Source organism: Perognathus longimembris, chromosome 3 (assembly GCF_023159225.1).
Source record: "Perognathus longimembris pacificus isolate PPM17 chromosome 3, ASM2315922v1, whole genome shotgun sequence".
Classification (NCBI taxonomy): Eukaryota; Metazoa; Chordata; class Mammalia; order Rodentia; family Heteromyidae; genus Perognathus; species Perognathus longimembris.
The window spans coordinates 21,439,446-21,456,262 of record NC_063163.1 but is presented as its reverse complement, the minus strand read 5'-3'; the positions used below and the strand labels follow the sequence as shown (position 1 = coordinate 21,456,262).

General features: G+C 42.4%; 1 protein-coding gene across 2 annotated transcripts; it reads left to right on the top strand.

Annotated features, from left to right (window-relative positions):
- Window positions 1-287: 287 nt before the first annotated feature.
- Acod1 (aconitate decarboxylase 1) lies at window positions 288-8,324 on the top strand. Of its 2 annotated transcripts, XM_048341224.1 has the most exons (5): window positions 288-337; window positions 3,439-3,600; window positions 4,190-4,279; window positions 5,782-5,987; window positions 6,853-8,324. In XM_048341224.1, the coding sequence occupies exons 1-5, from the start codon at window positions 326-328 to the stop codon at window positions 7,847-7,849; spliced, it is 1,467 nt and encodes a 488-aa protein (XP_048197181.1). In that variant the 5' UTR covers window positions 288-325; the 3' UTR covers window positions 7,850-8,324. The 2 variants fall into 2 exon arrangements, with proteins under 2 accessions (XP_048197181.1, XP_048197183.1); XM_048341226.1 differs by lacking the exons at window positions 288-337; window positions 3,439-3,600 and having other exon boundaries at window positions 4,194-4,271.
- The last annotated feature ends 8,493 nt before the right edge of the window (window positions 8,325-16,817 follow it).

Sequence of the window (16,817 nt, the reverse complement as noted above, 5' to 3'; positions counted from 1 at the left end):
GGCACTGGGGCTTGAGCTGACAGCCCTCCAGCTCTCGCTCAGCTTTCTTTTCTCTTTGCTCACACCTAAGGCTCTACCACTTGAGGCATACCTCTAGTCCCCTAGCTTCATTCAATTCTTCATGTACTGGTGAATGGAATAACTCATTGGTAAGGAAGTTAAAGTGAGACAAGTTTAAAGGTTTTGAAATTGTGGAAATTCCAGAGTGAAAACAAAAGTGAAAGAGCATTGGCCTGAGTGAAGGAAGATATAAAGGCAGTCACCCAGTCAACTCCTCCACCCAGCTCCTCCAGTTCACTCCTGAGCCAAACTTCCCCTCCTGAACATGATGCTCAAGGTATTGTGCCTTTTTATGTGGCTACTTCAAACTGCTTTCCAAGCTTCAGTCTTCCTTTCTGTCTTCTCTGATTTTAAGCTACCTCTGTGCATCAGGCATTTCAAATTTGTTCATAGCACCTGGGCTACCTAATTAATTGCTTGTCTGTTCTCATTGGTCTTCTACAATAAGAGACATTAATCCGCTGCTTAACACCAGGAAGAAATGGCATATACTACTGTGAATCATTGTAAACTCACAGAATCTGAACCTCTAGGTTTTCTGTGTGTCCTTTATGACTTTTTCTTACTGCATTTCTAATACAGTAATGACCTTTTGGCTATTGTCATCACTGAGAACTTTATGGAGTAAAAAGTAGTTGAAAAACTAGCATACATAATGTGTCATGAGAACTCTTGCCATGTATTTATTAAATCTTTGCATCTTGTGTATTCATGTATTTGTCACAATATTTTACTAAAAAAATAAGAAAGATTCAAATGCCACAAGAAAGTCAAGCAAACCAGAGAGAGATTTTAGATGTGAGAGTGTTACTCTTTGACAGCAGAGCAACAGTTCATTTCTCTCTTCCTTCTCCTCTTCCTTCCATCTCTTTTTCTTTTCTTCCCTCCTTCCACAGCCATGAGGGGCTCTTTGTTCTCTGGCTCATGAGTGGTGGTTAGAACTTGCAAGGGAACCCCATGGAATCCTTCACAAGCCCCCAACAGCATGGTCTCCAGTAGACTGTGGGTGGGTTCATACTGAAGTTTCTCACTTGCTTGTCAGGCACTTCTCAGTCCTTAAAACTCTAGAGTGAAGTTCATAGATCAAGACAATTTGTTTTCTTCCTTCTTTGCCTCCAAATGTTTAGCAGCATTAAAATCAGTGTTCAGGTTATACTCTGCCCTCAACACAAAAGCATCTTTCTCTTTCCTAGCCATCTTCTTTTCTGCCTTCTCCCACTCCAAGCTCTCCTCTCTTTCTACAAAAGCTTCAGAGACTCAAAGAGTCACCCATATTTCAGAAGAATGGCAGGAATTCCTTGACTTGATAAATCTGGAGATTCTTTACAGTCAGATGATGGTCAGGGTGGAGGCCTTTCATCTGGGCACCGGTTTCATCTTTGTAACTTTCCTTTGGTACTGAGCTCAGTTGAAAACATCCCCAGCTACCTCAGATCCCCTAACTAGTAATTCCACACACTGCTCATTTATTCTTGTAAATGGGGAAGCTAATGCATAGAAAAACAAAGGAAATTCTGAAATCATGTAATCATTAGAGATGAGGACAACTACTTACATCACATCTTACTAGGGACTACTAAATGCTAGGCATATGGTGAAATACCCTTAAGGCTGGATTGTTGGTATTGATGTGTGTGGAGTGTGTGTGTGTGTGTGTGTGTGTGTGTGTACACTGTTTTCCTATCATCCCTCCAAACCCTGGCTTATGCTGCTACCTCTGCCTTCACCTTCATATTCACCCTCTGCATCTTTTTTTTTTTTTTTTTGCCAGTCCTGGGGCTTGGACTCAGGGCCTGAGCACTGTCCCTGGCTTCTTCTTGCTCAAGGCTAGCACTCTGCCACTTGAGCCACAGCACCACTTCTGGCCATTTTCTGTATATGTGGTGCTGGGGAATCGAACCTAGGGCCTCATGTATGCGAGGCAAGCACTCTTGCCACTAGGCCATATCCCCAGCCCCCATCCTCTGCATCTTACCTAGCTCTTTACTGTACTTTTCTAACCAGACCTAGTCGTCTAGCAGTCCTCAAAAGGGAGCAGAGCCCTGACTCAACCTCTAATCTGTGATGTTCCTTGAAACTTCCTAGCAGCCATGTTCTAAAAAGCAAAAAGTAACAGACTAAATTGGTATTTTATTTACCCAACGTAGTCTAAACATTATACTGTTGAAATATCGTTATGAATCTGTATTTTTAAAATTACTGAGATGTGTTATATTCTTTCCTGTCAACTAAGTCCTGCAGATTCCTGTGTTGATTTCCCTCTTCTGTCTCAGTTTGGACTGGTCATGTTTCCAAGTGCCCAGTAGCTGGGGGAGTAATGCCATACTAGACACGACAGAAGCACCACATTTAAAAAGCACAGAAAGGGCTGGGAGTCATGGTAGAACATGTGTGTAGCATACTCCACACCTGGAACTCAATGCCCAACACCATAGGTTTGTTTTTTTCTTTTTTTTCTTCTTTATTGTCAAAGTGAAGTACAGAGGGGTTACAGTTTCATATGCAAGGCAAATACATTTCTTATCCCCTGCCTCCCCAACACCATAGTTTTTAAGTGACCTAGAGAATGGGTACCTTGGCTCATGTTTGTAATCCAGTTACTCAAGAGGTAGAGATCAGAAAGATCATGGTGCAAGGTCAACCCAGGCAAAATGTGAATGAGATCGCTTCTTAACAAAACAAGCAAGGCTACATAGGAGGCAAAGGCAAGCGGATCAGTCAGAGGCTGGCCCTGGGCAAAAGCATGAAGCATTATTTGAAACATAACTAAAGCAACACATCAAATCAAATAAGTCACCTAGAGATCTGAATCCAGAGAGTGCTATGCAAGGCTTCCCAGAGTTGTCATTCTGGAGCGAATATAATTCTGGCCATCTGGAGTTGAGGCCAAAGATGTCCATTTGCAACAAGAATCTCAAATGATTCTGATGTGTGCGCTCCTCAGACTGACCTTTGGAAATGTAGGCTTAATACCTAAGTGCTCTGATTCTGAAGTCTACTCAAGAGCTATAAGAATCAGTGAATTCCGTTTGTGAGGTCTCACTCTCCTCACCCAAATGAGACTCACAGCCCCCACCCTGGCACTGTAGGGCAGACCTCGCACCCAGCCTTCCCTGTTTCATAGGCTAGATGTCCATCTGTGTTCCTCCGTCATTGCCTGGGCTTCCCTCTTCCATCGCTCAGCATGCTCTGTTGCCACCCTGTGACCTCAGCTCATCTGAGCACAGAATCCGGCTCCTGTGCAGGTCCACATCCCTGAGCTCTGCACACAGATTTTTTAGAAAACGTGGAACTACATTTTCCTCAAGGCTTCCTAACAAAAAGAAGTGGGTCCATTCCAAGTGGGGTGTGTTCTATTCAACCCTGTTCTCTTTGAAGTCTGTCACAGAAAGCTTCGCCAGCCTGATCCATGGCTTGAAAGCGGGACACCTGACAGCTCCTGTCATTCAGAGGAGCAAGAGGATGATCCTGGACACCCTGGGTGCCGGCTTCCTGGGCATCAGCACAGAAGTGTTTCACAAAGTCAGCCAGTACAGTAAGGTAAGAAGCTCAATGCCAATTGGAAAGATAAAAACAACATGTGTGCCTGCCTATGCTGAGGTAGACCCAGAAGTATGCACCTCTCTTTATTTACTCTACACTTCGTTTTATAAATACTACTTGATGTGTGTGGACACCATATAGATTTTTTTACTCTCTTGTCATTATCTGATTTTTAAAATTCATCTACAGCCTTTATTCAGATGTAAGATTATACACTGGTGCTATCTCACAGTTTATTATTAGGACCCAATGCACAGGCCAACCTGAACATCTTATAAGCAAGGGTATCTACTACTCCACTACTCCTCAGCATTTGTCCATGGGAGGGATTTAAGATTCTCTCATATCATGCTCTGAGTAGAGAGTAGGCCTGGACACAGGACAGAATCATTCACACTCCATAGAATGGAGGAAGATTGTAAATCCTTGCAGAAGGAACAGAGAATCCTCATCACTAAGGCCTCTATCACAAGTTTTTTAATAAGGGCTGTTAACAGATCATCTCCAAGGATGAGGAATCACTACTGGATCACTGCCCTAAGACATTGTGTTGAGTGAATCACTGATGGATGTTCTTCTATTGCAGATCTACAGCTCCAATACATCCAGCACTGTTTGGGGTCAGTCGGACTACAGGCTCCCACCCACACACGCTGCTTTCGTAAACGGTGTGGCTGTAAGGATGTTTACATGTCTATTCAACTATTAAATGATCATCATGAGTTCAGAGCCAGGAAAAAGCTTTGAAATTGCCTGATTTTCATATCTTACATAAGTGATCACTGAAATGAGGGAGATGATAAGCCCTTCCTCTCTCTTGTGGAATAATTCTAGTTTTCATTTCTTTTCAATAAATTGATTCTTTTCAAATTATGGGGTACTGTAAATAAAAAGATTTAGGGTTTTTTTTTCTTTATGCCAGTCCTAAGGCTTGAACTCCAGGCTTGGGATCTGTCCTTGAGCTTTTGTGCTTAAGGCTAGCATTCTATCACTTGAGCCATACCTCTACTTATGGTTTATTAGTCATTAGTTGGAGATACAAGTCTCACAGACCTTCCTGCCCAGGCTGGCTTCGAACCATGATCCTCATATCTCAGCCAACTAAGTCATTAGAATTAGAAGCATGAGCCACCAGCATGCAACAAAGTTGTTTTTGTTTTGTGTGGTTGTTTTTAAGCTCTCCAAAGTACCTCAAATCTCAGCCTTAAAAATTTTTAAATGATCAAACCCAATACCCAGACACAACGTCTCCTAAATTCTTTCTGTTGTGGGTACCAATTGCCTCTATTCATTGATTTGACAATATTTATTGAGAAAGAAATAATGGCCATACGGTGGTCTATATTTTCTGAATGCAATACTTGTCATCTGGGAGATAATTTTTATGGCTTTTTTTTCTGTGTGTCAGGGGAAGTGTACAAGATGTCATCTGGGCATAAACAAGCTGGAGTTCCTAAGATATTTTTATAGTTTATGAGGACAGTTGACCAGAATATAGAAATTCAAAACCAGTGGTGCAATCAGGCGTAAATGACTGGCTAGCTGCAAAAGACATAGCAGACACATCAAACTCACATAAAAATCTGTTTTCAAATAAACTGCTGGTTATTTCTATTTTATATGTAGGAAAAACAAATGGCTTGCTTGGTTGAAGGAGAATAAAATCCTATAGCAACAAAATAATGTTTTTCAAATACAGCTTAATAGTTAATCTAAGACTGAGAGTTCTTATGCTACTCTTACAAGCTCTCTAAATTTTTAAAATGACTTCATAAGAGAGACACACACAAAGTGCATGACCTGAGATATAATAACTGGAAGGAACTTCAAATATGACTTGTTTAAAGAGGCAAGAGAAGAAGGAAAGAGCAGCTTTGCAAGAGAGAATATAGATTTTTTTTTTCCTAAGGGACTCTAGCTATCTGGGCAAGATCTAAGATGCTTGAGGTTTGCAAGAGTCTTTCCAAGCTCCAGCACCTTCTAGATAGAATGACAGGGAGCCTGGTGCCCAGTCCTGTGATTAAGAACCACAGCCAGTTTTCAGGTTTGAGCATCAGAGAATCAGTTCCAACAATCTTGCAGCAAACACAACGCATTGCTAAATTATAACTTTACTGGCCCCAAAGCCAATGCATTCAAGAAAAACCTGAAGGGAGTTGTTTGTACCTGTTTCCACAGATTCACTCAATGGATTTTGATGACACCTGGCACCCTGCCACACATCCTTCTGGAGCAGTCCTTCCTGTCCTCACAGCTTTATCAGAAGCCTTCCCTCACACTCGAAAGTTTTCTGGCCTTGACCTGCTGCTGGCTTTCAACGTTGGTGTTGAAGTTCAAGGCCGATTAATGCATTTCTCCAAGGAAGCCAAAGACATACCAAAGAGGTAAGGAAAGTTTTGCTCCACTGAGAAGCAGTCACATTCCCCTTATCTGCCTGTGGGTCTCTCTGTAGAGCTTAGTTAGTGATATTCACAAGGCTGCTGGCAGATAAATCAGTTCTGGGTGCATATCAACTCTATGTCCATACATAGAACTATGACTTCAGAAGTACAGCAGAAATTTCCTTTGAGTTCTGAGAGTCAGTTAAGCAACTAGGACCATGAAATAAACTGTGGCTTTCACCCTGGGGTGATCACTCTGGCATCCATGGATATTCTTGAGTCTTACTGACTCCATTCTCAGAATAGAACCTACTCTGATATTCACTAGGGACCTTCAGACTAATGAGAATGTGTAGAATACCTCAATCATGACTGTTCATCATGCATCCATAAATAGCCAAATGTTGGCTATATATATAGGGCCCAATGGAAACATTTATTTTGCCTGTTAGGCTTGTGAGGAAAAGGATGCATTGGACTAGTGTCCGGTGAACTTCCATAGTCTCTACAAGGCTCTTAATTCTTACTGTTATTTCAGCAGTCGGCAATTTTTACATTTATGGCAATAACTTTAACAGTTCTATTTATAAAAAAAAACTTGCTATTAGATACTAATGAAAAATATGTGATTCATTCAAAGCTCTCAAACCCTATGAGACAAAAACTTTTATCATAACCAATTATATAAGAAAAGAATAATGATTCCAACATGGGGAATAACTTTCCTAGGATAGAACAGCTAAGTAAGTGGAAAGGATGATATATGAACTAAGGTCCTCTGTCTTCCTGACTGATGGTCTTGATTGCTGTACAACACTTCCCCCTGCCGGCTTAGAATTGTAAGTCTCCAATCTGTATTGCCTTTCAGATTCCATCCCCCATCCGTGGTAGGAACTTTGGGCAGTGCTGCCGCTGCATCCAAGTTTTTAGGACTCAGCTTGTCCAAGTGCCAGGAGGCCCTGGCAATTGCTGCTTCTTATGCCGGAGCACCCATGGCAAATGCTGCAACTGAGACCAAGCCCCTTCATGTGGGCAATGCTGCCAGACATGGGATAGAAGCCACTTTCCTGGCCATGCTGGGTCTCCAAGGAAGCAAGCAGATCTTGGACCTGGAGAGAGGGATGGGAGCCTTCTATGTCAACTATTCCCCAAAAGTCCTTCCAAGCCTGGATTCCCACACGTGGCTGCTGGACCAGCAGGATGTGGCCTTCAAGAGTTTCCCGGCACATCTGGCTACTCACTGGGTAGCTGAAGCAGCAGGGGCTGTGAGGAAACACCTTGGGCCTCCAGGCAGAGTCCTGATTCCTGCTGACCACATTGAGAAAATTGTGCTCAGGATCCCAGATGTCCAGTATGTCAACAGACCCTACCCAGACTCAGAGCATGAAGCCCGTCATTCCTTCCAGTATGTGGCCTGTGCCATGCTGCTAGATGGCTATGTCACTCTATCATCCTTTCACAAAGCCCAGATCCACAGGCCACAGGTCAGAGAGCTGCTCAGGAAGGTGGAGCTGGAGCATCCTCCAGACAACCAGCCCAACTTCAACACATTGTACTGTGAGATCAGTGTCATACTCAAGGACGGAGCCACTTTTACTGAGCGCTCAGATACCTTCTATGGCCACTGGAGAAAACCACTGAGACAAGAGGACTTACAGGAAAAGTTCAGAGTCAATGCCTCCAGGACACTGTCCTTTGATACAGTGGAGAGTCTTATGAAGATAGTAGAAAAGCTAGAAGACCTAGAAGACTGTTCTGTGTTGACCACACTTCTGAAAGGATCATCTCCTCCAGCAGAGTCTTCAAAATACACAGAATACAATCTTTCCATTGCTCCATCTCTCCTGAGGCTGACCAACATGTGAATGAATGCCTCTGCAGTGGGGAGATGCTGATTTGCTTTATAAACAAAGGCCTGCTACTCCAAGGGCTCAGGAATAAAGAAAGCAAGGTGAATCATCCAGATACAGAATGACATGCATATGGAAGCAATTTTGTCCTATGAGATCTTTCAAATGACCTTCAAGATACTATTTAGGAAACAAAAAAATGAATCTATAAAAATTTACAGGGGTGAAGTTTAAGTCCACTGCGATTTTGCTTATAAAGAAGTCTATATTTATGAACTTCCTAGACCTCAGGGCTCTGGGCTAGGCCTCAGAAAATTTCTTATACAATGTATTATTGATCCCTTCCATACTGCAAGAGATGATTTGGCTCCTGGGCAACTACCCAAAACATCACACGCCAGGATACTGACACTTGCACATCTATGTTTATTGTTAGACTATTCACTGGAGCCAAGTTATGGAAACAGTCCAGATGCCCTACAACAGATGAGTGGGTCCAAAAATTATAGTACCTATAAACATGGAATTTTATACCGCCATTAGAAAGAATAGTATTCTCTCATTTGCAGGGAAATGGATAGATCTAGAACAAATCATGTTAAGTGAGGTAAGCCAAGCTCAGAGAGACAAATGTTTTGTGTTTTCTCTTATATGTGGAAGCTAGATCTAAAATGCATAACAAATTATATAGGACTGTAGACATTCACACACAGTGAGACCAAGGGGGGATACTCTTAGGGGAGGAAAACAGAGGTGCAATGCCTCTGTGGCTCTGATCATTATAAAATAATATTTATCGAAATGAACTCTAGGAAATAGAAACAAGAGAGGTTTTGTTCTCTTTTCTGTCTTGTTTGTTCAGTTTTCTGTCTTGTGGGGGGAGGGTAAGGAAGGTCCCCAAAATGGTGGGACATAGGGTGAACAAGTGCAGCAGTGATACTCGGTAGAAACTATGTTGAAAATGAACTATACAACTTGTGGGTGGGGAAGGGAGGGCAAAAAATGGGAGAAAACAAAAGAAAAGGAACAAAAAAAAGGAAATGTTCTTATTACCTATGAAACGTACTCATGAATGCACTCATTACCTATTAATGCACTCATTACTTATGAAACAGTAACACCACTATATGTAACCTTTGTAATAACAACAACAAAATTTAAGACATGATTTGGGATATTCATGGGTTCAAATCCTGCCCCTGCTGGAACCCTGAGCATATTATCACGTATTCTCTGCTTCAACTTCTCTATTTATAAAATAAAGCATTTTATAAAAGTAGTTTGGCTAGGGATATGGCTTAAGTGATCCAATTCCTGCTACTAAGTATGAGTTCCTGAGTTCAAATACCATTACTGAAAAAAATAAGGAAAAGAAAAAAGTAGCAGGTGTCTTAGACAGAGCACCCTATCCACAAGGTTCTGTTAGGTTAGGATTCTTGGGCTCTTGGATCCACAGTGACGAGCCATTCCTTATGCAAGGACAGACAACCTTGGGAGCCAGGCTAATATTCTTCAGCAAGAAGTGTCAAGACAAATTCTTGAGTCCTAGATGGGCACTGGTAGCTCACATCTGTAATCTTAGTTGTTGAGAAAATGGAAGAGAATGGAAAAGGAATAGGCTGGACTCAATCCTCAACAGACAAGAACTGTTTATTGAGGAATAGCGAGGGGCACAGACCTTCCTGTGGGTTTGGAGGTTGTGCCGCTGACTGGGTTTGGGGGTGGGCTTATACAGGGATTAATAAGGAAATAGAAAACAGAAAATGGGTTATGGTCCCATGGTGATGTCCTTGACCAGTCCCACAGTGGAATGCTCCACCTGGGGTGAGGGGCTATTGTCCCTTGGGGACCAAGGGTGGTGTCCTTGGCCCGGCTCAGATTGGAAATGACTGCTGACAGGCATGTGATCAAGTGTGTTGTCTTGCTTGGTCTTTGGGAATAAGTCAAGAATCAATCCTTCATATTCTATCTTTAGATACATAGAAAGAGTGGGCCTAGATGGGAGAGTCAAGGAATCAATCCTTCATTAGTCACTCAGAAAGCTGAGATCTGCGGAACACAGGTTAAAGCCAGCCCCAGGGCAGACAAATCTGAGAGATACTTATTTCAATGATCCAACAAAAAGCCAAACATTGAGCTGTGTCTCAAGTGGTAGAGCACCAGTCATGAGTAAGAAAAAGCCAAGAGACGCTGAGTGCTGGTAGCTCATGCCTGTAATCCTAGTTACTCAGGAGGCTGAGGTCTGAAAAATCACAGTTCAAAGCCAGCTTGGACAGGAAAGTCCATGAGGCTCTTATTTCCATGCTAACTATCCCCCCCACCAAAAAAAATTGGAAATGGAGCTGTGGCTCCAGAGATAAAGCACAAATCTTGAACAAAAAAAGCTCAAGTACAATGCCCAGGCTCTGAGTTGAAGTCCTAGAATGTGTGCACGCGCGCATGCACACACACACACACACACACACACACGAGTGGAAGAGAGCATTACTAAAAATGAAGAGGGTGATTACATAATGACAAACAGTTCAAGTTGCTACTTAACTAACATAACCTGCCTTAAACAAGAATTTCTTTGGTGTCAGCGGTCCTGGGATTTGAACTCAGATCCTTGCACTTGCCTTGCAGGGACTGTAGCACTTTAACCAAGCCCCAAGCTCTTTTTACATTGTTATTTTTCAAGTAGGGTCTTGACTTTTTACTTGGGGGTGACTTCAGATCTCCATCCTATGACCTATGACCTCCAACTAGCCATGATCACAAGTATATACCACCATACTTGGCTTTAAGTAGGTGTACTCTTCCTAACATTCTGCTTAAGCAGAAGCCTCAAATCACAATCCTCCCGATCTGTGCCTCAAATCATAATCTTCCCAATCTCTGCCTCCCCCATAGCTGAGATTACAGACATTCACTACTATATTTGGCCTTCATGAGACATTGTTAACATTTCTCCCAGCAGTGACAGTTAAAAAAATAACAATGAACATAGATATACTCTGCAGTATTTAAACAAAATCAACATATGTTTACAACCATAAGATAGAAATTCTGTATGCCAAAACTAAAGAATTCATAATGTGTTAAATGACTTTACAAAAATGGAGCATATACTGAAGCATAAGGAAAGACTGTAAAACTTTTCAAAGAACTGGATCATAAATGGCATTTTCTCTAATCATAATGTAATCAAGCTAAAAATCAATGTGAAGAGAGTGACCTTTAGACAAAACTTAAACATAATCGGTGACCTTTAGACAAAACTTAAACTCTCTTCCTGTCTTAATGTTCCAGAAATTCCTAGAGACAACTCAGAAAACCCCTGGCAGATCCTCAAACCAACAGCCAGGATGGCCTGGCTAGGGTCTCTTGTACCCACATGCAGACAAGATGTCCATGTACAGAGAGAATGGAAGGCTCTTCTAACAGGCTCGAGGGCCATCTGCCTACACCTAAGCCATACACCGAAGACAAGAAAAAAGCAGAGAAAGGGGGCAGGAGAGAGATGGGGTCCCTACCTCCGCTCCAGTAACAATTCCTTCCTCAGATTCAAATACTGGGACAGTTTTCAGCAAATGTGCTAGAGAGATGTTTTGATGGAATATTATAGATAAAGTTGACCCCTCTTTCTTGTCTTTTCCTTTTATGGAGAATGAGCACTGCTTTAAGTTGCTCTGCCCCTGAAGAAGCCCTGAATATTACCCCAAAGAACTCTAAAGTCCAATCATGGCTGAATGTGTTGGCTTTTCTCCTTCCATTTTTCACCTCCTCAAGTTACATAAGTTACATGCAAACAAATGAGCCCCGAACAAGGAGCAGGCTGGTGGCAGCAGCTCAAGACTGTAAAAGGAGGCTGACATCTGAGGATCATAGTTCAAAGCCAACCTGGTGAGAAAGTCCGTGAGACTCTTAGCACCAATTAACTAGAAAACAAAACAAAAAAGCTGGAAGTGGAGCTGTGGCTAAAGTGGTAGAGTGCTAGCCTTGAGCAAAAGAGCTGAGGGAGCCTGACCACCGGGGAAAATCCCACTCTGAGACTCAGTGAAAGCTTCAGTTGACATACAGACTTGTTCCAGCTCCTGCCTGCATTTCTGTCACCTCAGCACACATCAGAGCCCAGTCACCAGACACCCTTCCCCACTCTCAGGAGCACTAGTCTGGCTATTGGGTATGCTTGGGAATCCCCAAGACCACACATCCCTCTGGGAAATCACTAGAAAGATTCAGTCCTCATGATTCAGGCTTATTACAATGAGAGGACCATGAGAAAAAGACACAGATAGAGTCAGGAAAAATCCATGCATACTCCCTCACCTGAGGAGACATGTCCGGTGTGTTCCCATTCTGTGAGGATTCAGCTGTGTGCATGCAACTTCTCTGCAGTGGGGAGTCTTGATACACAGTTTTTATTAGAGGCCCAGCAATAATTTGATTTCCAAATTAAAGAAGGAAAACAGGTGCCTAGCTTAAATCACACTGCTTGCAGTGAGCCAGTCTTCATGGTCGAGGAGTGGGCTATGTATTCAGGTCCCAGACACTAGCCAAGGGCCAGCCTTGGAAGCAACTCTGACATAGAACAAAGAACCGAAGGGATTCTAGCCCAGCACTTAAAATGAAAATGAGAATTTGGAAGGCGTTTTATTAATTGTATTTTATAACAACTTTAGGGGCTGAAAATGTGGCTAAGTGGTCGAGTGCTTGCCTAGCATGCATGAAGCCCTGGGTTCAATTCCTCAGTACCACGTAAACAGAAAAACCTGGAAGTGGCACTATGGCTCAAAGTGGTAGAGTGCTAGCCTTGAGCAAAAGGAAGCCAGGGACAGTGCTCAGGCCCTGAGTTCAAGCCTCAGGACTGGCAAAAAACATAAACAAAAAGAACAACTTCATTTGTCAGGCATTGTCTACAACAGAGATTAATCCAATCAGGTAAGTTCCCTATGAGAGGCCTAGGGACCACTTCAAGGTCCATGACCAAGTATACAGAGAAGGATGCTGGGTAAGTGGCAGGCTGTCATTCAATTTGACATGTTATGCTGAGGATTTACTATGTGCCAAGGGGTGGGCTTTGGTGCTTGATAGAATAGTGAACCAAATAGGGAAAACCTAGCGCTCTCATGAGCTTGCAATCCAGAGTGAGTAAAGATACTAAGCAAAACATGAAATTGGATGAGTGAAGCCCCTCTGCCAGCCCTGGTGGCCTCTGACCCCCATGTCCCTGCCCTGGTAGAAACGCCAACTTCTGATCTGAGCGGGTTCATCTTCTGCATCTCCCAGAGCTAGCATAGACAATAGGGCTACAAAAGACCTCTGATTCTGCAGAAATACAGCTGCCCTGCTAATTCTAGAAGATGTCCCCACATGGACCAAGACTAGAGGGAGCCCAAGGTAGGGGCAAAGTCACCAGAAGATACATTGCTGTTCCTTCTAGTAGTGTTTATGAGTATGCACAGTGTGTGTGTGTGTGTGTGTGTGTGTGTGTGTGTGTGTGTGTGTGTGCGTGCATGCTCACACATTGACAATCTCTTCCTACCAACATGGAAGCCACCCCCAACAAAGAAGTTGGTTATTTGTTTGTAAATCATTTGAGAATTGTTTCATCCTTTCTTTCTTCCCCAACCTTATGGAAAAAGAAAGACATAAAGGAAAAAGGAGTGCAGAACAATGATCGTGGTAGAGGGACCCAAAGGAAGCGGGTGCTTCACAGGCAGCCACTCCACTCCTGTTGTACCCTGGGTGCCATTCCTGTACAGCTGTAAACTAATATCAAAGGAATTTATGATACAGAACTTCAAAAAAAAAAGTGACACGGCTATGGCTGAATCCGAATGAACACAAAATAAACTAAACTTAGCTTAATCATCTAGTTCATTTGCAAAAAGAGGAATCAACATTCTGATACCAGCATCTCACTTCAACTCTCTCTAATGTGCCATAGTTATTACCGTTATTACCAAAAGCACCCTCAACCACCTCAGCTTTAGTTGGTGCCTGTACAGGAGCTTCAGCACAAATTCTGGAACAGCTCAAGGCCCATCTCTTGGAAATATGGCATGAGTGTAGCTTCTGTCTTCAAAACCACAGTAAGCCACGCTTATGTAGCAACTATCTGTTCTGAGCAATTTCATGATTACTTAATTGTGCATGGAGAGCATGTGTGAAGTATGTATCAAGAGATAAGAGTAAGCAATTTTCTTTGGCTGGAGCTAAACTATTTCTATTTGTTCTTTGAACAATTACTGATAACATGCCACTTTCCAAACATGCTCTAAAATATCCCAGTCACTTTTCCTATCATGTGAAAAATATTACACAGAGACCATACCATGAATACACAAGTTGATGGCAGTTTGGGGTAGCCTCCCTGGGGGACTTCCTCACAGATGTCACTACATCTAGGAACCTGCATTGCAGGAGCCTTGGGATCATCAACAAATCTTGAGGAAAATGGACAAGGATCACACATTTCATAGGCATTGTTAGTATGATTGTGCAAAGGGCTGTTAATCAGCTTCCCTTGGTCACTCAACATTGTGATGCTCAATGAACCTCACTGCACACACAAGAAATCTGTTCCAACTGGCTATTAGCAGTCAAGTATGTCTTCCTAGCTATTTGGGAGGTCACAACTGGATAGATCACAGTTCAAGGCCAGCTTAGGCCTACGCAAGGGACTCCTTTTCAATCACAACTCGGACATGATGGCACACACCCGTCATCCAGGAAATAGGGAAGATTGTGGTTTCACGCCAACCTGGCAAAAAAAGTCTGTAACTGCATCTCAGTTGAACGATCTGAGTGTGGTACGAAAGCCTAAAATAGGAGCATTGTAGTCAGTGCCTATTTAAACTATTTATTGGAAATAATTAAAGCAAGCATAATATGATGCATGTATCTAAGTGATAAAATACAGGAGGACCACATACCCTCCTTCCTGTAATAAGAATTGCTGGAACATTCTTGGCAACTGCATTCAATAACACCCTCTGCCCCTTCTCTGCTTCTTCAGCAGGTGTGGGGAGTGGCCTAAAATGCCTTGGATGGGAAGGGAGGCATTTCACAGGGGCCTGTGAGGACTCCTGCCACCTTCCCCAGCCACTAGAAGAATAAACAAGCCAGACTTGTTGGTAAATGCTTATAATCTCAGCTATTTTAAAGACAGAGTCAGGAAGACCTCAAGTTCAAGCCCAGCTAGGCAAAGTTTGTGGGACCCTCATTGCTAAAGCAAAATACAAATAAAAGAGCTGAGTGAGTGATGCGGTTAAGAGAGAGAGAGAGAGAGAGAGTACTCCAGGTCTTGAGTTCAATCCTCAGTACCTCAGAAACAAGCTGACTTCAACTGCTTATTTATAAAGGATAAATATGTAACATATAGTTCTTTAGGAAGATAAGAGGTCAAAAGTACTTGAAACATATCAACTTTTTAATTTGAAGTAGTACTGTTGATGGAAAATGTTTTATGCATTAAAAATAAAATCCAATAAATGAGAAAAAACAAAAAAAAAAGAAAAAGAAAAGAAAAATAAAATCCAGAACCAGATAAACCCTCTATGGATTCCAAACCCTGAGGCCTTTAGGTGTGGGTCTCACATTGTCACCACTTGTCACCATCTGCACCGTGACATTTCTTGGTGACTCAAGCATTCTTTGAACCTGGTACAGAAAGAAGTCAGACACAGTGGCACATGCCAGTAATCCCAGATTCTAAGAAGACATGCTTATGTCTACATAGGGGAATCATCTAGGCATCTTTACAACTCCCCGAATCAGGCCAAACCCCAAACAATGCAAGCACAATTTCTGGGGGTGGGCCCCAGGCAGTGACGGATTTGAAGCCCACTAGGTGATTCCAATTTTCAGTCAAGTTCAGGATCCACCGGTCCCTCTGGAGCACTGGAGGAATTATCTGGGGTGTATTGAGAAACACGGTGTTGATTTCCACCCCAGCAAGTTTGATACAATAGGTTTCAGGTGTGACCTCAATGCCAGGTGTCAGAAGCTATCTAAGCAAGTCTTATACACAGCAAAGTTGGGAAACACAGACCTGGAGCATGGCACAGAAGGATTCAAAATGGCAGCTGAGCTAGCAACATTCTTAGCAAGGAGAGTTTAAATTCAGTAGGCATTAATTAAAATGAACAGTTAGCCTCCCAGCTTTCCGGCTAACTCCCTGGGTATGCAGCCTCATACACACTGAAGTTCGAGTCTGCCAAATCTTTTATGTCCCCACTGGCTCTCCTGGCACTCTCCTCCTACATATTTCTCTCTTCTACTGGGCTCTCTTTCAAGTGATTAACAATTTTCATCTGCTTGGCATTAAGAGCAAACACCTTCATCCACAGAAATAGAAATAAAAACAAATGAAGTCACTGCTTGTATGAAAACAATGGAGCAAATCAATCTTAGAATCTAAAGCTGAAAAGAAAGCTGGTAAAACTACTAATTTGTGTGAACTCTAAGGACCAGACCAGCTACAAACATTACAATTCAAGTATAAGGAAGAAAATAAAGCTACAGTTTTGGCTTCAAGAAAGAAAGAAGCCAGAAATATCACAAGGCGGCTGGGTTCCAAATGCACACGTTTTATATCAATAGCTTAACACATGTATAAGTGCATATATTCATATATATGTGTGTATATATAGTTTTTGTTTACTTGATATTTTTAGAAAAATGAACCCAATTTTATTGAGAAGGAAATACAGAACTGAAAGGTATTGGAAATAGATGAAACTGCACAGCAGTGGTTCTTTATGTGGCTACATCACACACTGATCAGCAGTCTCAGGTAGGAGATGCTCAAACAAATTCTCTGGTGTAGTATCTTATACTGCAATGGCCTAGTAAAATTGATTTTGCTGGATTATAGGTTAGGCAAGGACCTGAAAGAAAACAGATTAAAATTCAATTGGGTTGGCCTGCAAACTGTTTTTCCCCTTTGGGTGTGAAGCTGGAACAACATGATTGTTAGGTGGACACTCTACTAGCT